Genomic DNA, 24,308 nt, shown 5'->3' on the forward strand with positions numbered 1-24,308 from the left:
AGTTGGTTAAGCATCCGACTCTTGATTTTGGCTCAGGTCATGATCTCACGGTTCGTGAATTTGAGCCCCGCATCGGGCTCTGTGTTGATAGTGCAGAGCCTGCTTAAGATTCTCTCTCCCCACCCCCTCTGCCCCTACCCAGTTTGTGCTCTTTTTCTCTCAAAATAAATAAATAAAACTTAAGAAAGAAAGAAAGAAAGAAAGAAAGAAAGAAAGAAAGAAAGAAAGAAAGAGAATGGAAAAATCTTGTGTTTATAATGGTAGCTTGAGTACACAGATTGATCACTACCTCTTCCCGAGACACAACTAAAATGGTAAGAAAATCATATTAGAAAAGTTTAACCTACAGGGACAACAGAACAAGAGAGACCATGGTGGACGAAAATTGGCACCTGCAAATGGAAAATGCCCACAAAATCTTGGAAGTGGGAAAAGACATGGAGTACTAATATCTGGCTTTACAAAAGGGAGGAAGAGAGACACTTGAAGTAATGGTGGGAGTGATTTGGCACCAAGAACCCCCAAAACCCCAGGGCTGAGGCACCAGGTGGCTTGGAGAGCAGGAGAAAAGTTCCAGGCTAATAACAGGAAGACTGTCTGAAGCCTTTCTTAGAGCAACTGGACACAGTCCTAATTTCCCACCCCCCATCTGTTACAATTGGGTCACTAACCCTCTGAATTCCCACCAGAAACCAGAGAATTATGCTCTGGAAACAGTGTAAGGGCCAGAGTCTTGACTCTGGAACCCCTAGGAGAGTGGGGTCATGGATAAGGTTCTGTGCCCCAAACTGAGAGATTAGGGAATGGCTTGTGGATCGTGACTGTGGGCTACAGCCCCTCCTGTCTCCTGCCTTTTACCAGAACACCAGCAGTCAGGTGTATATCCCCAAGCAAGACACTGAAGTAACTTCTCTGCAGAAACAACACTGGGTACAAACAACAGTGGTCTGTATCGTGGCACTTTAGCTAAGTGGGAAATACATTTAGCAGAATCCCCTTCCGTGTGTGGTTCTGGATCAGGGTGACGAGAAATCTGGTGAAGTCTGGAGAGAGGAAAAGGGAAGCGGCCTCCTCTATTACGCTCTGAACATCAGCGTGGGGTGCCAGGTGCCACTGCAGCCCCAGCATGTTGTCACCAGTCCCCTGGCCCAGCCTGCTCCTGGTTCTTTGGCAGATCATCTGATTCATCGAGGTTGAGGTGGTGACAGCCCCCCTTGCGGCCCTATCCTCACCCACTTTCCCAGCGCACAGACAACATTAAGGAGAAGGAAGAAGTCCTCACATTCAAATTACCCAGAAGACTCTGAAGCATCCCTCCTGCGCTCAGTCATCGGGCAGCACAGCTCTGATACACATGCAATGAGGGTCACAGCATGGCACCTGAAGCCAGTGGCCAATCGCACTCGTGGTGGTGGGACATCTGAGAGGCACATTCTCAAGGGTGCCACAAAGGGGTCATCGGCCACTAGGGTAGTAGGGAGGCTTGTGTTTTTCCTTCTTCCTACTCTATGTATTCGTTTCTGGGGCTGCCAGAATGAAGTACAATGAACCAAGCGGCTTAAAACAACAGAAATTCATTGTCTCACGGTTCTGGAGGCAGGAAGTCCAAGATCAACGTATCAACAAGGACTTGATCCCTTTGAAATCTGGAGGGGAATCCTCCCTTGCCTCTTCCTAGCTTCTAGTTTGCTGGGAATCTGTGGCATTTCCTGGCACGCATCTGCATAATTGTATATGGTTGGATTTGTGGATTTGCTTTAACATTAGCTTCATTTCTTTATGTTTGAGGTCCTGATTCTTTATCCATAAAATGAGAGCATTGTGTTAGCTTATAAAAATGATGAACACCAACACCAATGAACATGAAAAAAAATCCATTTTTTCCCACAAAAATTCTGGGTGCCTTCTCTTTGCCAGGCACTGCGCAAGGCCCGACGACCTTCCAGTCAACAACACAGGCACATCCTCTGTGGTTTCATGAGGTTTACAGAGAAGAGGAGAGCTACATATATTGAGAATAAATAAGCTGTGGTATATTCATACAATGGAATATTATAGCAATAAAAGTAAAATGCCCCTAGGGGTTCCTGGGTGGCTCAGTCAGTTAAGCTCCTGACTTTGGTTCAGGTCATGATCTTGTGGCTTGTGAGTTTGAGCCCCACATCAGGCTTGCTGCTGTCAGCACAGAGTCTGCCTCAGATCCTCTGCCCTCCTCTCTCTGCTCCTCCCCCACTTATGCATTTGCTCGCTCACCCTCTCTCTCTCTCTCAAAAATAAACATTTTCTTAAAAAAGGTAAATTACCACTAAACACGACAGTCTGGGTCTATCTCACAGCCACAATGTTGAGCATGTGTAAGACGTTCAAAAACAGAAAAACTGGGGCGCCTGGGTGGCTCAGTCGGTTAAGCGGCCGACTTCGGCTCGGGTCATGATCTCGCGGTCCGTGAGTTCGAGCCCCGCGTCGGGCTCTGTGCTGACAGCTCAGAGCCCGGAGCCTGTTTCGGATTCTGTGTCTCCCTCTCTCTGACCCTCCCCCGTTCATGCTCTGTCTCTCTCTGTCTCAAAAATAAATAGACGTTAAAAAAAAAATTAAAAAAAAAACAACAGAAAAATTAACCTATGGTGATAAAAGTTAGAGAAGAGCATCATTTATGGGAAGGCACAGCCTTCTGGGATGTTGGCAATGTTTTATAGCTCAATCCATGCGGTGGTTCCTCGGATTTATGCACGTGTAAACATTCTTCAAGATTAGGTGCTTTGCTGGGTGTATGTCATACCCCAATACAACGTTAACAAATATCCCCACATACAATTAATCATTTGTAATAAGTGCCAGCAAGAAAAATCACAGTGTTCCACAGGGGACCCTATCTGATCTGGGGGGTCTAGGACGGCCTCTGCGGGAAAGTCAGAAGAAGCTTCAAAGAGGAGTTCACAGAAAAGAGCCTGTGGTAGGTGCTGGGTTGAGAACAGCTGGACCTCTGGGAGATCTGAAAGGGTGACAGAAGGCCTGGCACAGGGAGCTACAAGAGGGAGGGGTGTGGGACAAGCATGCAGAGGTGAGCCTGGGCTTGAATCGGCAGCCACTTGGAACCTGTGTTGAGGACATGACACTGAGCTCTGAGACCAATGGAGAGGCTTTCAAGGAGGAAACCTATTACAGATTACTTAGAAAAGAGTAGATGTTCAGGGCGCCTGGGGGGCTCAGTCGGTTATGCCTCTGACTCTTGATTTCTGCTCAGGTCATGATCTCAAGGTTCATGAGCTCAAGCCCCATGTCGGGCTCTGCGCTGACAGTGCTGAGCCTGCTTGGGATCCCACCCCCACCCCGCTCTGTCTCTCTCTCTCTGTGCCCCTCCCCTGCTTGTGCTCTCTCTCCCTCTCTCTTTCTCTCAAGATAAATAAATAAACTTAAAAAAAAAAAAAGAGTGGGGGCGCCTGGGTGGCTCGGTCGGTTAAGCGTCCGACTTCGGCTCAGGTCATGATCTCATGGTCCATGAGTTCGAGCCCCACGTCGGGCTCTGTGCTGACCGCTCAGAACCTGCAGCCTGTTTCAGATTCTGTGTCTCCCTCTCTCTCTGCCCCTCCCCGTTCATGCTCTGTCTCTCTCTGTCTCAAAAATAAATAAATGTTAAAAAAAATTAAAAAAAAAAGAGTGGATATTCAATTCAGGTAGTTTTTCTACTGTCTGGGTTGATGACTGAGGGTCTCTCTGTAGCAATACTTGACTCTCCAATTTGCACTTAGGGAAACCACTCATTTAATAAAGATCCTAACTCTTCTCCTTACTGCCCATCCTGGCCAAGACAGCAGTGCCACTAAGTCAGTCTCTGCTATACACACAGGATTAAGCATGGACACTCAGACATAACCTCTGGAGATGGACTACGTCTAAATACACAGACCAAGACCCTTTTGCATCACCAGCCAGCATGGTTTGCTAATGTACTATTGCTCAAACAGGCTTCCATGGGAACACCAGGGCTCCGTGGAGCACAAATTGCTATCTGTAGTTAACCACGCTTAAGAACCGAGTGTTGGTGTGAAAGAAAAGGAACGCTCATGCACTGTTGGTGGGAATGCAAACTGGGACAGCCGCTGTGGAAAACAGTATGGAGGTTCTTCAAAAAAATTAAAATAGCCGTAATTCCATATGAGCCAGTAATTCTACTACTGGGTATTTACCAAAGAATACAAAAACGCTAAATCAAAAAGATACGTGCACTCCTATGTTTATAGCAGCATTATTTACAAAAGCCAATTATAGAAGGAGCCCAAGTGTCTATCAATAGATGAATGTATAAAGAAGTGGTATATATACATAATGGAATATTACTCAGCCATACAAGAGAATGAAATCTCGCCGTTTGCAACAACATGGGTGGAACTAGATGATATACTGCTAAGTGAAATAAGTCTGTCAGGGCAAGACAGATGCCACATGATTTCATTCACATGTGGAATTTAAGAAACAAACGAACAAAGAATAAAAAGAGACAAACCAAAAAACACACTCTTCACTATAAAGAACACACTGATGGTTCCCAGGGATGAAGTGGGCAAGGGGGTGGGTGAAATAGGTGACGAGGGTTAGTGAGGACACTTATCATGATGAGCACTGAACCATGTATAGAATTGTGAAGTCACTATATTGTACACCTGAGACTAATGTAACACTGAATGCTTATAATACAGGATTTTTTTTAATTGAGAGATGTAATAAAGATGTTAGTTTGTACATATAAAAAACAAATTCAACTGGTCACACTTTTAAAAATGCTTGTGAAATAGTTGGTCAAAGTTGGGACAGTTTTTCTATCGCAGGATGCCTCTCAGGGGGTTTCCTACGTTAATGTGCATTACGATCCTCTAAGAGCGGAGAGCAATGTGCAACATTTCCAAACTTGCTTGAGCCACACAGCCCTTTCATGGGCTAAACTATATTAGCAATTCAAGGAATTACTCAGTGAAACACACGGTGGGAAGTAGTGATCTGAAGTCTGACAGCACGGTCGTCAGGCACTTTTTACTAGTTAGGGACTTATGGCATTATGACAAGCAATAACCTCCTTTATCTTAATTAATTCCTAGCATACATGACGGAAAGCTGAGGTTGTTGTTTTATTCTTGTCTTTCACCAAGTTTTATTTCTTCCTTCACCAATACCTGCTCGTCTTCTGTATTTGTTCTTTGGAAGCTCATTCATCTTCATTGGCTGGAGATTATTCTCTTTTCTGGTAATTTTAGGTACCAAAACAAAAACAAAAACAAACCCCCAAACTTACACTAACTCCTTATAAATCACTTGAAAGAAGCTTTATTGCTTTTTAACCCCTTTCAAAAATTATCATAAAGCTACCTGGGCTCAGATCCCCATCCTAAGCATCACTGTTGGCACGTGAAATAATGCTTTTCATATCTCAAGTCCAAAATCATGTTATCTGTTGTAGACAATTTTAGTGGAACCGACGGCAAAGATCCCTAGAAATGTTAATTCTGCTGCATCTGACATACTGAGAATTTTTGGTATTCAACCCAAGCTTTGCATTTTCTTTGCCATTTTCAAAATGCACAGCCTCACACTCTCTTTCAAAGGCTCTGGTATTATCCAGAAGCAATTACGAAGAAAAACGAAATTACCTTTCGTCATTCTATCTATTCAGGGCCTTGGAAATGCAGACTGACAATGAGCTGACAATTATTTGCAATCCACTTTCAGTTAATTTCACCATAAATTGAGCCTGAGGACTGCTGACAAATAAAATATACTATTCATCTGAAAACATTCTCTTTGGGGCTCCAGATCTCCAATCTATTTCATTAGTGATCACGATCAAACTAAGTTGAGGATTGATTTATGCAATAGTTATCCCACCGCAATAATTAATTAGGAAAATAATAGTTTGGTGGAGCTTTGAAAAGGAGCAGTTTCTAAGGCTCTTTGATAAAATAGAAAACTTTTAAAATAATTAGGAGGCAGTGTCCCCAAGGGAGCAGATATGCCTTGCCCTTGCCTATTTCCACAAGTCACTAGACTTGAATCACTGTCAGGGATGAGCTCCTTGAATCTCAATTCAGTTCATCTAACAATTTTTTAGTGTGCACTACAGGCCAGGCCCTGTGTGCTGAGTCTGTGAGTGTTACAGAAACCGAGCATCCTCAAGGACTGCACGTGGGCGGGTAACCATGTAGGGTATGAAGGGTCCTAATCGATACTTATAATAGACATAATAGCAAAGAGCTTTTGCAAGCCTCCAGGGATTAACTCTGCTCCCATCACTGGGGAATGCTGCATGGGAGAAAGTGGCACTGAGACTTGTCCTAGGATAATAGGTACACTTTCAGTTGCATGAGATGAGGGGCTGTGGCTGGAGGGAATACAAGAGCAATACCAGGCAGAGAGAAGAGTATAAACAATTGCAAGGCACTAGGACAGTTGCAGGTGGGGTTGAGAAAAAGTAAGAAATCTAGGGTGGTTGTGAGAGGTGAGGAGAGGAAGACACGCTGAGATCAGATCGTGACAGGGAAACAAAGGACACAGGCTACTTGTACTAAGTTGGTTTTTAAAATCAGGGGCTGTGGGGTTCAAATGAGACATCTGAGGGCAGTGTCATAGGATGAAGGAGCGCTGGAAGGTACTGTAATCGTGCTGATGAGACACAATAAAGACTTGCGGAAGAAGAAAATAGGAATGCAAGGAGCTTTGGAATCATTTATTCACCCCCTTGGAATCAGGCACGTTGCAGTCAGAGGCTGGAAGGGTCTCATGGGTGCTGAGGTCATGGAAGTTGTGAGCAAGAGGGGGTGAGGAAAATAAACTATGAATTAAGTGCTAAAGTCTTAAAGAGGGTGGGAGTATCTTGGAAGGTGATAGAGGAGGAGGATGTTCCTTCTGTCATTGGTTCATTTGTTCATTCAAAACCCTGTCATTGAAAACCTACTCTACTGGGCACTGGGAACACAGACACCAGTAAGACAATGAAGTCAGCAGCTTTGATCAAAGGGGGACTTAATCGTCTTTGGGCAGGAGAAGAATTCAAGGTTAGTTAACACAACTGGAAAGTGGGAAGCCATGGAATGGAGAAAAATGTGGATGTACAGGCCAAGAAGATTGTGTAAAGACATGGGAGGAAATGCTACTCTAACTCCAGCTTTGTGTCATTTTTCCAGGCAGGAAGACAAGAAAGGAAAAGGGTTAACAGTGTGTATGCTCTGCCTTAACCTCTCGGTAGTATTTTTCCTAGGATAGATCCACTGACATTTGATTTCTCAGAAGTAGATCACCTGTCTACCAATCTGCACGAAAGGCTGGGAAATGTAGAAATCAACTGAGCACATTTTTACACCCAATAGATTCTAGAAAGGGTGCAAGAGAGAGTGAACATGGCATAGATGACTCACAAGTACATTTTGCACGTTTAAATGTGTTTTTCTTCTATCCTCCTGGATGATTAAGTCTTATCAGAGGACAGAATTCCAGGGTAGCAATGATTTTTTCTTTAGAATTTTGGCTGCATCACTCCATTTGTGTTCTGGCTTCCCATGTTACTTTGGAGGAATCACGCCAGTCTGATCTTCATTTCTTTGTTGTGTGGCCTGGTCTTTCTCTGGGTAAGTTCTTGGCATCTTCTCTTCATCTCTAGTGTTCTGAAATGTCACTAAACTGTGCATGAGTATAGATCATTTTTCCATTATTATACATGGCACTTGGAGGGTCTTTTCAATCTGGACACTTCTTGAATATTTCTTTGAAAATCTCTCTCCTGCTGCCTTCTGTTGAGATGTCTGACCTCCTGGGTATTTCCTGGGCTTTGTCTTCCAGTTCTTCTACTGGATTTTTAATTTCAGCTATCACTTTTCTTAAATTTCCAAGAGCTCTAATGATCCTAGTGATTACTAGTTATCTAGTTATAATCTGGAATTGTCTATAACGAGAATTATGTAATCATTGTACACAAGGCTGTTAAATGAGATTTTTAAAAATAAATTTGGAGTTTTGGCAGAGGTTTAAAGTCTAGTATGAAATGCACTCCAAAGGAAGATACCAGACCATTCATACAGGATTTGCTATATTACAATAAAACAAGTCCATTAGCCCACCTCCTGTCTGTATCCCAGATGTGAAAATAATAAATAAATAAATAAATAAATAAATAAATAAACAAACAAATAAATAAATGAGCAAACATACAAATAAGGCTAGAGACTCTTTGGAGTGGGGATTTTCTTTTTTTTTGAAGAGTTACATGTGGAGGTGTGAACATTTAAGGTAGGTGTTTCTTTTCACCCTTTAGGCCAAGCAAGGGTCATGAACATATTCAAGATCCCGGAATGACCTGTCATGGATAGAGACTGACATCTCACCCCCCCCCCCAACCCCCAGCCAGCTTCTGCTGAGCTGCAGAAGCCTGTGGACCTACTTTATGTTGCAACCTGAACAAAGGGTGGGGAAAACAGTGTCCTTGAGAGAATTAGACCCATACCCTTGGGGAGCCAGGTGAGTGGGGGCAGGGAGATTAGTGCCTTCTACTCACCTGAGGCTGCCTGGAGATGTCTGTATAGAACAAAGAAGGGACCAGAGTGGGAATGACCTAAACTTCCATAATTACATTAGACAGAGATTCATGAGTTTTCCCCAGAACTAAGTAAGAAATCAACAAAGAAAGACTGACCTTGAAAAGATCCCACCCAAGAGTTCTACACCAACAGAATGAGCTTGTACTGGGGGGATGTGGAAGGACAATTAAGGGAACATCATGAGATGCCAGGTACATGGTGGTTCACCCAGTGATGTGTGGGAAGAACAGAGCAAGGCCAAAGGCCCCCCAAGGCAGTGGGCAAAAAATCTCGTAAGAGCACCCCCTGATAAAGGGTCAGTCTTGGGGAACCTGCCACACAGAGGCATCAATGCCAAATACAAACAGCCCAGTCAAATACAATTTTCCTTGTCTCTCTTAATGGGAGGGACAGAGGCATCAGTTAGTAACTGGGGGAAGAACAGGGGTGAAAGATAAAAGTATAGACCATGAACCTCTACTTACATTTTGCAGAATTCAAGGTCAGATCCAAGCTAGGAAAGGGGAGAAGACGTCAACTGGATGAAAGATTGAAGATTAGATTTGGCGGGACTCTTTAATAAAATCTCCTAAAATAGGAGACTATTTTAATCTACAAAAGTATCCATAAGAGGCTTAGAATCTGCACAAGATATCATCCAGGTGTGGGTGAAAGGAAATCTAGCAGAACGACTTTAAAGAAGATGAATGGGAAGAAAACCAGGTTGTTCCCTGCTTGCACCTTATCAAGTATAACCCATTTAATAAACTGATTACAATAGCGTTTTCGTCTCCCTTTCTATTTTCTTGGTCCTTGTAGAATCATAATTTTGCCATCATTTTATTTGGGTTTCAAAAGAAAGAAAAGATGAGCACGTGTGTTCAGTCTCTTTTTTAACCACAAGTCAATACAACATATGTTTTTTGCACCAAGAGCTCCTTTTCCAGGAAAGACTAAGGACCTACTGATATCCAAAGTGAGAAGTCAACAAATAGCAGGACAATCTCAAATTTTCACTTAAATATTGAGTATATTCCACTTTATGTAAGTTAATTTAAAAAAATTATAACTTGTGGCTGCCATTTGAACTCCTTTCTCTGAAAGGATAATCATTGCCTGTCACATCTGCCACCTGGTGGCCACTCTGATAAACACATTATGCTAATATCACCACACTACACCTTTTCATTCATTCACCCATCCATCCATCATCCGTCCATCCATGCATCCATCCATCCATCCACTCATCCGTTTATGGTGCATTTGTTCGAAGCAAGCTCTAAGCATACAGATAAATAGAACACACACAGCTCTTCCTTGAGGAGATGACAATCTATGGGGGAAATTTTTTTTTTGATGGAGAATTTTAAGAGCTAAGGTTCTAAGGCTCAAGTCTATGTTTTCTACTTCTTTTTCCCCCTTGACTGGATTCTTCCTTGTAATGTAATGAATGATACTTAAGTCTTTGCCATCTTGAAAGAAAGCTAAAGAAACAAATCCTCCATCAATCATGCTACCGCTAACCATCTTCCTATCATCATCAAGCTTCTCCAAAGAGGAGTCTACGTCCTCCGTCCCCTCTCTCTTGCCTCTAATTCACTTTAATGGCTGTTTTTATTTAGGTCATTTTTAGTATGTTTTGATTATAATGAATTTAAATACACAGAAAATAAGAATAATGTAATAACTACCCATCTATTTATCATATGCTTTATCAAATATTGGCATTACACCACATGTGCCTCATATCTCCTTTCCTCAAGAAATAAAACATTACAGATAGAATTGATGCTCTTTGGTCCTCCTTTCTGCTCCTGCTCCCTTTCCATCCTCCCTAGTGAAAACCACAATCATGAGTATAATTCTCATGCATACCTTCATACTTTTCTCACACATTTCTGTATATATAAGCATTGAATAATATTATTTTGAGTGTTTGTAAACTTAGCAAATCATTATGAATATTGTTTTCTTAAAAACTTAACTTTACATTTTTCATAGTTATGTTATATTCAAACATGTAACTCTAGATGATTTTCACTACTATATACTAATCCACTGCATGGAGATATCACAAATCAATATCCATTCTTTTGATGAATATTTAGGTCATATTAAGTACTTTTCTATCTTAAACCGTGCTTGCTACGGGCAGTTTCGTGCACATCTCCTTGATCTCATGTGCAATTCTTGCGAAGATGACCCTCTATCCTTCCCCCCGTTCTGGAAAGTAAAGAAGAATCTCTCAGGAGTCCTCTCAACTGAGGGTCTTTGCCGGCCCATCACATCCTCTGCTAGCAACAAAAAACATTACTATTCCAAGCACTGGATTTGATCCTCTGTCCACACAACCCCAAACCAGAAGTGAGTCACCTTCCAAGTTGATCCCACTTACAATGAACGGCCACAAGATTTTTTTTCTCTATCAATGTAATTCAGATTTCTTTTTCTCTTTCCTAGCTATAAAGTGATGATATAATGGTTCAAATAAACACTTGTTAGAATTATAATTTTTAGGGTGATGTTTTACAATTTCAGATTATTTCACTGCAATCTTATACATTAATGACTTCTGTGTTAGTCTATTTGTAGGTAGAGTGATTAGAGTATTTTTGGTGTTGTTAACAAGTCCAGTAAAATAATCCAGAAACATGACAGTAATTTTTGTCTTTATCAAGACACATGAAGGGTCTTAGAAATTGTAGATTTTAGAAATCTACAATATATGTGTGAATCTTATGAGTAAATTATTTTCATCTTATTCGATTTCGAGATAATGAAAGCATAATGTGTGTTCATTGCTACTTAAGAAGTCTCTCCTATTGATCCAGAAAAAGAGCGTTCTCAGTTCTCTCTTCTAAAGTAATTTTGGATTTTTTCTCATTTAGTTTCCCAAGGAAGCTTGACTAAACTGTAATTCCTAGGGTAATGTTATATAAATGTAGTTTATTTAGCAGTTAATTTCCTGAGTGAATTGTTTCCTTTTCTTCCATTTACAGACAGTGTAAGTGTTGGATTTTTGGTTGTGGCTGTTTACTAAGTCCTCATAACACGAAGGGTAGTAGGAATTTTACATGAGCAATCTTGCCACTGGGGACATTTGAAACTCAAAGTCCCTTTCTATAGGCCAAGGGCTGAATTGATTCCAGAGTTAGGGCTAACATGTTTACCAAACAATTTTTCTTTAAGCCATCTGATTGCTCTCATGGTGCTTCAGTGAGATCCAAACCCCTTCTGACGGTCCAGCAGGTCCTGCCTGGTCTGGGCCGCACAGCATCATCAATTGCCTTAAGCCATCTGTGCTCCAGCCCCTCAGGTGTGCGGAGCTCCTCTGCTGGGCCGTTCAGGTTCCCTCAGCCTGAAATGCCTTTCCCTACTCCGTATCTAACTCTTACTCAACTCCAGGTCTCTACCATCTGTCCTTGGAGAAACTTTCACTGACTTCTCACTCAAAATCGTACCTCCTACTCCCCTTTTTCATCCCACCTTTCAACTTGCCCTTAAGAGCACTCACTTCAACATGCAAGCATACAATTATTGATCTGATTATTTGTTGACGGTGCATGTTCACTCCACAACTCCTCTTGGTTCATTTTCTGTATTCAGTGTTTGCCAGGCAGAGGGTTGCAGGGGAGCAGAGGGAGGGCGCACGGCATTTGGAGGGACGATTCTTCCTCTTACGGTATACTAGTCAGGTTATGCCATAATGACCATAGTTAGCAAACAGCCTCCAAATCTCAGTGCTCAGAACAAACATTAATATCCCGCTCATGGACTTAGTTGCGCTGGGGTTTCAGGTCCCCTCCTTTCTCTCCTATTTCTCAGTCGGGGGCCCGGGCAGAGGAAGCAATGGCTGCCTGGATACATTCTCATGATGGGTGGAAGGAGATAAGAGAGTGATGGAAATATGGAAAGGTTCTTAGCACCTCAGCCCAGAACTGACACAATCTCAAAGCTTCCCATATTCCTGTGGTCAAAGCAATTCTTATGACTCAAAGTCAGTGCAGGACACGTGACATCCCTAACAGCTGGGTGCTAAATGTTGGTGATACTTTCCACTCACTGTGAAAATTCCAAATGCCCCCTGGGTGCCCAGTCACTCCTGCCACCCCCATTGATATTGCTTCCCAGTGCCTGGCACAGTGTATGCGCTCAATGGAGATTTGGGGAAAAATTAACTTTGCCAGATCACCCTCTAGCACCTTTGTAAAAACGTACTTAACAACTAAGGAGTGCTATGGCATTGATGTCCTTTAAACAGTAATTATTACTTCCACGCATAGGTACCTCATTTTAACTTTTTAATGTGAGGCTGAGAATTTTTTTTCATACATTTAGGGACAATTTCTTTTAGAAATTCTCTCCTTGGAGGCGCCTGGGTGGCTCAGTCGGATAAGCATCCGACTCCTGATTTTGGCTCAGGTCATGATCTCACGGTTTGTGAGATCAAGCCCTGCATCAGGCTCTGCATGGACATTGCAGAGGCTCCTTGGGATTCTCTCTCTCCCTCTCTCTCTCTGCCCCTCTCCTGCTCTCTGTCTCTCAAAATAAATAATTTTTATTTAAAATAAATTTTTAAAAAATTCTCTCAAGTCTTTTGCTCATTTAAAAAATTTATTTTATTTTATGTTACGTTATACTATTTTTTGAAGTCAGACGCTTAACCGATTAAGCCACCCAGGTGCCCCTCTTTTGCTCATTTTTGTATTAAATTTTCCTTCCTCATTTGTAAGAACTCTTGTCACAGGTAATGAGTATTTTTCCAGTTTGCCTTTCACATGTTTTATGGATTTTTTGACAGGCCAGGCCAGACATTGTTCATATTTACATAGCTTCGTCTCTCACCCCCTTCTTGCACAGCCTGCTACAGTGAACATTTCCCCCCCCCCCCCGCCCGGCAACATGATGTTACACAAAATGGGCACGTTGAAATGTATCTAACCATTCCTTTTCATGGGCTACTGACATGGTTTCCAGGGTTTCCTCTCATCAGTAACACTGTCATGAAGGTCTTTGTACATAAGCCCTAAAAGTGGAAGCATCCCACCCAAGGATATTTTTTAAGTTCTTGGTACATTTTGCCAAATGACTCCTGAGACTCTACCCTCCAGGACCCACACCGCGGACCCTCACACCATAGGTGCCCACATACGAGGCTCTGCTGAAGAAGCCCTTACCAGCCAGCTTGTCTGGCAGCAAGCAAGGTGAGAGGGGTGACAGTGGGTCTTGGACTGGGGGACCCCAGATGCTCCTTCCTCCTGGAATGTTTTTCCCTGAGATCTTTCCATGGCGCCTTCTTGAGATTCAGATCTCCCTTCACAGGGTGCCTGAGAGTCCTATCCTGACCCCTCTGTCTAGGAGAGCCTCCGACTCCAGCTACGCCCAATCACATTCATTATGCTGGGTTTTTTGTTTGTCTGTTTTGGGTGTCTTTTTGTTTTTTGCACTTTTTTTTTCCCTGAAGAGCACGTATGTAGCCAATATTAACATATTAAGTGACACGTTTCATTTCTGGTTGTAACTGCCTTGTCCGGCTCGCTGACGGCAGTGTCTCCAGCACCAGGAACTGTTCTCTGGCACGGAGAAGACTGGTTCTCAAATTGGCGGCTCACTGGGATCCCCTGTGAAATTTTAAACATTTAAACATTTTAAAAAGTCTGCCCCTCCTCAATAAAAAATGTTTGTTAAATCACTTTTCCGAGGAAATGTGAGAGATCATTTTCTACAGGAGATACAGACTATGGCAGGTGTTCTCCGGCAGGCTTATTCGTTGTTGGGTAGCTGGATCCTTGTCAAAGCCTTCTAATGTCGCTAAGGGAGTATGGTTGTGAAAATTATGGGGATTGTTGGGATCCATTAATAAAACTATCATTTGTTGGGGGAAATGCGCTAAAACTCATTCCTGTGTGTGTGTGTGTGTGTGTGTGTGTGTGCGCGTGCGCTGGGTTGTGTCCAGACACAGAGGGGGTTAGTTTTGTCTGCACCAGTCTTGCCTCGATATGCTAAATATAGGATGGCATGTTGTAAAAATTTTACTGCTTGAGAACAGATCAGCATACGATTAAGAATTTTCAGAGAGAACTCATTTAACTTAACGACTCTTAGTTCATCTTAAATTTTGTGATCTACAAAGAAACAACAATAATGAAGTCACTGTTCACTACCACGCTGCATGTAAAACAATATACCCCAAGGGAAAAAATGCCAATATTCCTGTGTCTCCCCAGACCAGTTAAATCAGAATCTCTGGGGGTGGAACCCAGGAACTTTTAAAACTCTCCACATGAAATCTATTCCCGAAGCCAAGAACACACTGTCTACACTGTATGTTAGCTAACTTGACAAATTATATTACATAAATAAATAATTTTTTTAATTTTTTTTAACGTTTATTTATTTTTGAGACAGAGAGAGACAGAGCATGAACAGGGGAGGGGCAGAGAGAGAGGGAGATACAGAATCTGAAACAGGCTCCAGGCTCTGAGCTGTCAGCACAGAGCCCGACGCGGGGCTTGAACTCACGGACCGTGAGATCATGACCTGAACCAAAGTCGGACGTTTAACCGACCAAGCCACCCAGGCGCCCCATTTTTTTAAAATTTTTTTAACCATAAATAAATAATTTAAAAAAACTAAATTCCCCACATAATTCCAATGTGCAGCCAAATTTGAGAGCCATTGACATAGAAGGAACTCAGTACTGTTTGTTGGATGGATGAATGCTTGATAGATGAATAAAAATACATTGTGAATCAGGAATTTGGGGCACTGGTCTCAGCACTGCCACTAACGTCTGTGTGATCTCAACACCCATAGTGTCACCAGATGCATTTAAGATCCCTTCCTGTTTCAAGACTTCATGATTCTCCTTCTTGGTCACAGCAAGTGCCCAGAGTTGGAAGGGCTGGGAGAAATGAGAACAGGATGATTCGGGCTTTACAGAAAACTTCATTTAGGATAAAGGTGAGCCTAACAGAAAACTCTTTTGCTATGGCACTCTTTTACCCAAAAAAGGAAGGCATTTTGAGGTTCCTGAGAAGCCTGCACTTACAAAACGTCACACAGCTCTGTACTGGATGTGCGGAAGAGAGAGAGAATGATTCCTAATCCCCAAAGATCCCACTAGAGAGACAAAATATGTGTATGGGTATCCTGAGCCAGGGGAGGGACAGAGATACATTTATTGGAGCAAGTACTCACAAAACTCCTTCTCTGACATTGTCTGTTCAAGGTCCTCTCCAAAGCTGAGCTGGGGTTCCTCTCTCAAACATGGGAAGCCCAAGCTTTCTTGACTGCTGCCATGGCTGTTTTCCTGGGATCTTTAAAAAAAAAAGAAAAAAAAAAAGGCATAATGCCAGCCCAACTCTGCTACTGTCACCCTACACAGACAGTAAAACTGGGAAAGTTAGCTGTTCATGTTTATTTAAACATTGCAAAAGCATTTCCAACAGGGAACTTGTGTGTGGCCTGCCTGAGTTCTATTATTCTCCAGACCCTATTCCCTGAACTACTTTATATACAGCTATTTAGGCTTGCCTGCTATATGAGATTCTGCTACTTGTCCCTAGGCATCAGTACTTTCTAGTCATTTAACAGTGGCCACAAATTACCCATCATTCCCCCTCATCCTATACCATCTGGAGGAAGGATGATTTTTAAATTATAAAACTAAATAAATTTGGTAAGTTGAGAATGGGAGGCCTAAAGACTGAGTTTCATTGGCTTCCCAATGGATAAGTGCAAGATGTCAGACAACTCTAAGAGAGTTCCCATCTCAACGCCTTAATTTGCACATTCAAATTTCTCATACATGGGGGGGCGGGGCGTGGCACACAGTTTTGTTACAAGTATTTGCCAACTGCATTTAAGAAGGAAATGGCCCTTCTTAGGGCCTTTCAGACGTATGTTTATTCTGTCAGGACAAACATCAAGGAAAAAGTACAAAAAGCCCACAGAATTTCTTCAAGGAAAAACATTTACTGAGTAGTTTCTACTTTTTAAGATGTTAGGTATGCGGAGAGGAAACACACACACACACACACACACACACACACACACACACACAACTCTTAATCTCAAGGAGCTAGTTTCACATCTCGCACTCTTCCCTCCTCCCCCAGAAGGAATGATCTCTTCTACAGCAAGTTTTCACATGTCATCTTCTTCATCCCCGATAAATAAATAAATAAGTAAATAAGTAAATAAATGCTGGAGAAGCCATCATGAAGCAAGTGCGTAAAGTGCGGAGGGGCGGGGCGGCTTGTGGCCCAGGAGACAACCCTTTTATATAACTGCCATCCTCTGGGACACAAAAGGGGTGCATCATGTAAGTGATGTGGCAGCTAAAATGACATCAAAACCGGAGCTACACTTTGAGATGACTTTTCCCCAAGGGAGACCCAGAACTGGGTATGTTGGGAGTGTAGGGATATTATCCCAAACCAGGTTTCCTGGAAAACAAGACGCACTAGCTGGAACCCTGGGAGTCAGCGGGCATGCAGAAGCCTTCCTTGGGGGCTCCGTTCCCTCGTCCGTATATATACAGCGAGAAGTTTGCCCGAGTGCGCTTAAATCAGGGGACACCCCGATTCAGCTAGAACTGGTCGGGTGTCTGGAATTCCCAAACGCATTCATGCTGGAATTCCCCACGAGAGTGAGGGGGCTTCCGAAGTCCCGCTCGTGGAGAGAGCGGACAGAACCCCGATTTGGGGCATCCAACGCATGTGAAAAGCAGAGAGGGAGCCCAGTGCAAAAATTCCCCGAGATGAAGGAATAGACCCTGTAATGCACCTCGGAGAAAACTGCGGAGCCCGGCGCTCAGCACCTGCGGAACACCGGTCCAGAAGCCCGGCGGGACAGCAGCTCCAGCGCCCCCCCGCGGTTCGGCCTTGCCAGGGGTGGCCCTCACGCAGGCGCAGTCGCGATGTGCTCGCGTCCCAGTGCGCATGCTCCGCGGGGCCGCCGCGCTCTCGGCCGGCGGCGGCGGCAGCGGCGGTGGCGGCGGCAGAGGAAGTTCCCGCTTTGCCTCCACCCCGGTAGCAGCTTGGCGGTCGGGGACAGCTTCCTCCGGACGCTCTGCGGGCTCTGCTGCCGCCCCACGTCTGTCACAGGACCATGGGGTTGCCGAAGGGGCCGGAGGGCCAGGGTCTCCCGGAGGTAAGGACCCCCCTCTCCCTGACAGTCCGGGTTCGTGGGAGAGGGCCGAGCCCACCGAGCAGCCGGCTGAGTGGGCCCGGGCAGCGTTTGGGGAGCCCCGCCCCCTTCCTCAGGTGTGTCCCCGGCGGGGAGCGCTGGCCCTGTGCGCCGGGGGGCCGAGCAGGTCCCCCAGCCTGGGCAGGGGCGGGGACAAACTTCAGCCGCTCCTGGGTCCCCCGGGACGGAGGCGGTCTTTCCCAGCCCAGTACCTAGCTCCACGCAGCCCCAGACGCCGCGGGGCTCGGGGTCCCGCCTCTCCCGCTCTCCCGGGCAGTGTGCCCCGACCCCTGGCGCTGCAGGGCTCGCCTCGAGGCCCGGGGCTGCTGCGCCCTGGAGTCACGAGACGCGCGCTGGGACCGTCCGGGCTCGGGTTGTGCAAAGGGCGGTGACCTTGTGGCGCCTGCCGCCGTCTCACGGGGCCCGCGGGGTCCCCACGGCCGGCCTCACCCGCCTTGGTGTGTGCAGGGAATGCCGCCCTACCCACCCCGCGCCAGACCCGGGCAGCAGAAGTTTGGAAGCAGTGCGCATACTGGGCGGTGTGCGGGAGGCGACGCGCTGTCCAGTGGGGCCGTGGGGCCGGGCCGAGCGCCTGGCGGAAGCGTGGCTGCTTCTCCAGAGTATAGCGGGCACCTTTCCTTACAGAGGTGTTTGTTATTAAATACTCAGTCGCTCCTGAGGGACAGGGCAGTCAGTGGCTTCCGGATTTCCACGTTGTCTGCGAATAAAAGGAACGTGCATTTCCTTTAGGCTGCAAGTGTCATTTAGCGAGGCGGTTTGCCAGTGTCTTTTCTCTTCCAGCTGATTTCCTCCAAAGCTAGTCTAGTTTACAAGACTCAAGAAATGAAATCCACACTGAACCTCTGTCCCCCTCCTAAGGTTCTGAAGCAGGCACTTGACAGGAGGACATCACAGCTGCCTGTCGCCAATCTTGCTTCTCTGCGTGTCCCCCCACCCACCCTACTCCCTGCCAATCCTCAGTTCTTTCATCTCATAGGTACGGTACCCACTAATTGAGGGATCGCTGTTCCATGCATAAAAGCTGGGGATATAATGTAGTGCTGGAAGGACAGACTTAACTGGCAGTGTGTGCTCCCAGTGGATAAGTCCATTTTGTTGTAATCTTAGGAAAACCTAAGAAATGTCATGTTGTCAGAACTGTATTAGGTAAAACCTTACGTGCAAATTACATTGATGGAAGGGGGAGGGGATTGCCAAGATGAGAACTGTCTTGTGATATTTGATGTTTCTTTTTTGTTACTTCTTTACTCTAGGCTCTCATCAAGTTTTTGCCTGGTCTTTTGCTGTAGACTCCTTTCTGGTTTCTCAGGTTCTACCTTGAATCCCTCCGTTTCAGTGTCCTACAGTACTACAAATGGGGGTCTTTCTAAAATAAAAAGCAACCTGGTCCTCTGTGTCCTTTATTTAACCCTTCTCTGACTGCCAAGAGGCTGGGTCTGACTTGTCAGTTTTCCAGGAGCCTAAGACAGCTCTTGGCAATTAGGAGGCATACAGGGTAAATATAATCAAATTATTATCATTTAGTTCAAAGACCAGTACATATGAATATGGATAGTCTGTGTCATTAAACTGTCACTAATCCAGTTAATTCCTTAAATCCAATTTTCTAAACCTTTTTCTGTAGGTTTGTGAAGGATGGGAAGATAGCTAGACTTGGGCTTGCCTTCCAGCTTACATGAACTATAGTACAGGGCAATTGAAAATTTAGTGTGCCTGGTTTAAGAGCTCACAGTCATTCATCTTTATCAGAATTTTAGTTTTTTAATGGTGAGTGTATCAACCAATCTAATGGCTTTTTACACCCTCAAAAGAGGGTATTCTTTGAGTCGCTGTGTGTTAGTCAGTGGCCCTTTTCCATATTGTTTCAGTGTTGATCTGTGAATTGAATGCAGAGTCTTAATTAACATTCTCCATTCAGTGTCTTGTGCCAGAAAGTTATTGCATAGGTTATTTCACAAAAATGTATATACTTCTCCATTCTGGGGGTGAGTAGATAAAAGGCATGGGCCATGCATCTGCCATGGGGTTGGCCAGCAGGTTCTCGTTAGGTACAAGTTGAGGAAGGAATGATCCTTCTGGGATGAATTGTCCTCTTCTTGGAAGTGTGTTCATGATAACTGAAGATTGAACAAATGAAGGGTTCCTGTTTTACATCCTAGAAGCTATAAGAAAATACTTCTGTCATCCCATTTTTCTTTTCTACTCCATCTTTGTAAACCATATTGCTTTTCTCTTTTCTTGGGGTCTCCCTATTTATAGATGTTGCTTAACTATCCCAGATCTTTTGCAAAGGAAGAGACTGTGTGAATAATTAATATTACTTTATTTTTGCATGTCCACTAAGAATTAGGGTAACGCTTGAATAGGCTGGGCCAGGGTGGTTTGAGATTAAGAAGTAAAACGAGCAGTGGCACGAGGCTGTCACTGTCACACCCCATATTGCAAGAGATTGTCAATCACTTTAATAATTCTTTGTTCAACTATATGTTAATATGTGAGCTCTCTCTCCTGGCAATTTGTACTTCAAAATAAACTTGAATTTCCATTATCACTGTCATGACTATGAAAACATTTCGTTAATCCGTGGCTGGCATAGGTCATGCACTTTATGTAATGATCGAGCACGTCATTCCATATTTAATTGTCCTTTGAGCCTAATGCTACTTCAGAAGAGGTGTGAACATGACTGAATAATATATGGGTCCTCTCCTAACCCAGCTAATAGCCCATTTCGAAAGACAGGCTTGTACATTAACACCAGACGTTTTACTCAGAAGAGGTTGATACTTAATTGTATGAGTGGCATGAACTATAAATGAAATAGAAATGCAGAGGAGTGACCATTTCAGGCTGCATTTGTCAGGGTTGGCGTCGAATAAGAGCTGGAATTTGAAGGTGGTTTCTGGGTGGTTAGAGAGTATCAGGAGAAGGGAAGGGGTGGGAACAGTGAAGAAATGGGAATGAACCATGCTTGAGCTTGGCCAGAGCCATGACTGGATTGTTTTGGAGGGAGGTAAAGGATGAAGCTAAAACGATAGGTTGCAGCCAAAGATCTGAATAGCCAACCAGGAACTTTGGAGTTTATCTTACAGACAGTGTGTGATGCATTAATGATAAGGGCTGGGGGATGAGCTAAGAAGGGATGATGTGAAAGCTGTGATTTAGGAAGGAGTGAGGAAAACAGATTAAGAGCAGAAAGATTGAGACAGTTGAGGCAGCTGCAGTAGTCCTGGCATGAAGTGTAAATAAAAGGGAGGGGAGGATGGCTGCGACACGCAGGGTAAAGGAAGGTTGCACAGACATTGTTGGGTGAGGGAGGAGTCAGAGGTGGGTGCCAGAATTTGAACCAGCTATATGTTGCTCATGTTTTATGTAGAGAAGTGGTTTTTTATGTTCCGCAGTCATGGAAGAGAGGGAAGGTACAGTTCATAGAAGTAGATGGAGGCAGTACTACTAGAATATTTAGATGCTTTTTAGTTATGGATCAACACCTAGGAGTGAAAGTAGGTTATAATTTAAAAAATTTAAATCAGTTCCCTATTTAAATATATTAGGTGAATTTATTATTTTTAAGGCAATCCCGTTATGCGGTAGTCAGCATCCTTTCATGTATCCAAGTTGAAAGCCTTTCTTAATTTACCTTAGAGATCAAAAAGATGATTGAAGAGAGAGATACGTGTTTAAACTCCCTTCTTGGTTCTAGCCCCATTTGTCAGTTGCTTCTGGGACCAAGATGCACAAAAAGTTAAAACAAACAAACAAACAAACAAAACAAAACCTTGTTTTGTCTGTAAGGAGTTTATAATTTAGTTGGGAGCCTGTGAAGTAAACCTTGTGTTACTGAACCGGGAGGTACCGTGCTATCATCTTCCTTTCCCTGGATTCCTTCCCCATCCGATGAATAATCTGTACTGCCTGTGTGTGTCTTCTTCCCCCACCTGTGACGGTCAACACAGCTCATTGAGGCCCAAGGACTCTGTTCTTTGTGACTCTGGCAGCCCTGTGTTCCCATGCTTCTGCATGAACACAGTGATACAGGCAATGTCACTTGCACCTTGGCAACTAAATTGTGGCATCGGGGGATATGCCTGGTGTTCCTTTATCCTAAGGTAGCTTTTACGAGCCTATCTTTTACCTTTTGTTTTAGGTAGAAACAAGAGAAGATGAAGAACAAAATGTCAAGCTAACTGAAATTCTGGAGCTCTTGGTTGCAGCTGGGTATTTCAGGGCAAGAATTAAAGGCTTGTCACCTTTTGACAAGGTAAGAGGAAAGCTTCCTGACCCTCAGGCTGATTTTTGTTGGGATGGCATGGTTTACCAGCACAGGGAAAAGAGGAAGAGATTGTGTTTTTACTTTCTCCAGTGCTTCTCTCTCATTCAGGTTCGTTACTGGAAGTGTTCCAATTTCCTATTAAAAGAAAACACAAATGTATCAGTAGGTATGCCTTGAATTCCTTTTCTGTGTACAGACCTTTGGGGAGTGCAAAGAGGCATCAGAAATAGTTCCTCCTTTTAAAGAATTTACAGTCTGAGTGAAGAGATAAAGTAAGATAAAATAATCTGAGCTAGTAAGGAGCTGTCCTAGGTCAGTGTGCTCACAGACAATTGCCAGCTTTTCTAAAGATGGTCAATTCTGAGTTTGGAGGAGGGAGAAGTCACTGTGGGATGAAGTGTGTTAATTCAGCAGAACCTAGAAGAATTATTATGCACAAGGCATAGTAGTGAGTGTTGAGGGCACAGAGATAAGACCAAGGCCCTGTACTCAGAGAGCCCAGCTTCTATAGAATAGGAAAGGGAGACAAGTAAAGCAACATACATAGAGTAAGTGGCATGTTGCAGCAAAGGCAGCAGCCAACTGTGCACAGAAATGAAGCTTGCAGATCAGCCAGAGCAGGCCAGGACAGTTTCCTGATGGGAGAAAGTGTTGAGTGCTCCAGTGGGCCACAGTCCCAGCTCTACATAACAATCACTGTGGACTGTTTCATGATACAGACGTTGAGGCCTCACCCTTTGATATTTTGCTTAGATCTGGTCTGGGGCCTGGAATCTGTATTTTTTTTTAAATGTTTTTATTTATTTTTGAAGGAGAGAGAGAGAGACAGAGCATGAGCAGGGGAGGAGCAGAGAGACACAGGGAGACACAGAATCCGAAGCAGGCTCCAGGCCCTGAGCTGATAGCACAGAGCCCAATGCGGGGCTCGAACTCACGGACCGCGAGATCATGACCTGAGCCGAAGTCGGACGCTTAACCGATTGAGCCACCCAGGCGCCCCTGGAATCTGTATTTAATAGGCATCTCACATGTGTCTAAAATACAGCCAGAGATGAGAGTCACTATTGTTTTTTCTAACATCAAGGCGTGTCTGAAAAGGATTTTGTTTTGTTTCAAAGTGTTTTTTTAGCCTTAGTCTCATTTGCATCTCTGAGAAATCCTATGAGAAAAGTAGACCAGAGATTCTCCTCTCCTTTAGATATGTGAAAAATATATATATGGAAATTAAGTAATGAACCACAAATGTCAGCCTTGCTACTCACCTGTCTGGTCTGTAAAACACATAATTCCTCTGGAATCTGGCACTTACCTGAAACTCGAGTAAGACTTCTCTTGGCTGAGAATTAATGTCCGTCTCCCTCAGTATAAAGAGGACCTATGAATGATACGTCCATTTCGTAATATAAGTCAGCTTCTCAGTCACACTAGCCACGTTTCAAGTGCTCAGTAGCCACATGTGGCTGGTAGCCACTGCATTGGACAGTACAGACACATTTTCCATCACCGCGGAAAGTTTTATCGAGTGGTGCTATTTTAGATGAATTGTAGTGGATGAAGTCAGAAGGGCACATATACTCTCTCTCTAAAGAGAAATAGTTTTGTAGGGTCACTGATTCTATAAAAACTACTTACATTTTTTCCTACCTTCCACTTCCCCTCTCCCCAAACCAGGAAGAGAAAACAGGTATTTTCTTTGTGTCTTGCAGGTAGTAGGAGGAATGACTTGGTGCATCACCACTTGCAACTTTGACATAGACGTTGATTTGCTCTTTCAGGAAAACTCTACAATAGGTCAAAAAATGTAAGTTACCAGGGTTTGCCATGGAAGAGGCTAAAGGGGGAGAAGGGAGCTAACTTTTGAGTGTCTGCTATGTGCCAAAAGTTGTGCTAAGACACTTTACATGTTTTATTTTAGTTTTCATTACAACAGATATTATCATAGTTTTATAGGTAATAAAACTGAGGTTGTTAGAAGCCACGGTCACACAGCTAGCATATAAGTCATTTAATGCTCAGGCTGTTTCTAACATTATCTCTCTCTTTTTTGTTCCTAGTTTCATTGAGATATAATTTTCATGTAACACTGTATTATTTCAAGGTGTACAACAAAATGATTTGATGTATGTATGTGTATATATATATATATATATAGCAAAATGTTCATCACAGTAAGTTTAGTTAACATCCATCACCACACAGTTACAATTTTTTTTCTTGTGATACGAACTTTTATCATCTACTCTCTTAGCAACTGTCAAATATAT

General features: G+C 43.7%; 1 protein-coding gene across 1 annotated transcript in view; it reads left to right on the top strand.

Moving 5' to 3' along the window:
- Positions 1-17,541: 17,541 nt before the first annotated feature.
- Positions 17,542-24,308, top strand: part of CCDC93 (coiled-coil domain containing 93) — a 97,198-nt gene continuing 90,431 nt past the window's right edge. Inside the window, exons 1-3 of the mRNA XM_042994280.1 lie at positions 17,542-17,714; positions 21,919-22,032; positions 23,751-23,845. Of these exons, the coding sequence (XP_042850214.1) occupies positions 17,673-17,714; positions 21,919-22,032; positions 23,751-23,845 (251 nt within the window). The 5' untranslated portion in view covers positions 17,542-17,672. The remainder of the gene's footprint in view (positions 17,715-21,918; positions 22,033-23,750; positions 23,846-24,308) is intronic.

The sequence above is a fragment of the Panthera tigris genome, chromosome C1, assembly GCF_018350195.1.
Source record: "Panthera tigris isolate Pti1 chromosome C1, P.tigris_Pti1_mat1.1, whole genome shotgun sequence".
Classification (NCBI taxonomy): domain Eukaryota; kingdom Metazoa; phylum Chordata; class Mammalia; order Carnivora; family Felidae; genus Panthera; species Panthera tigris.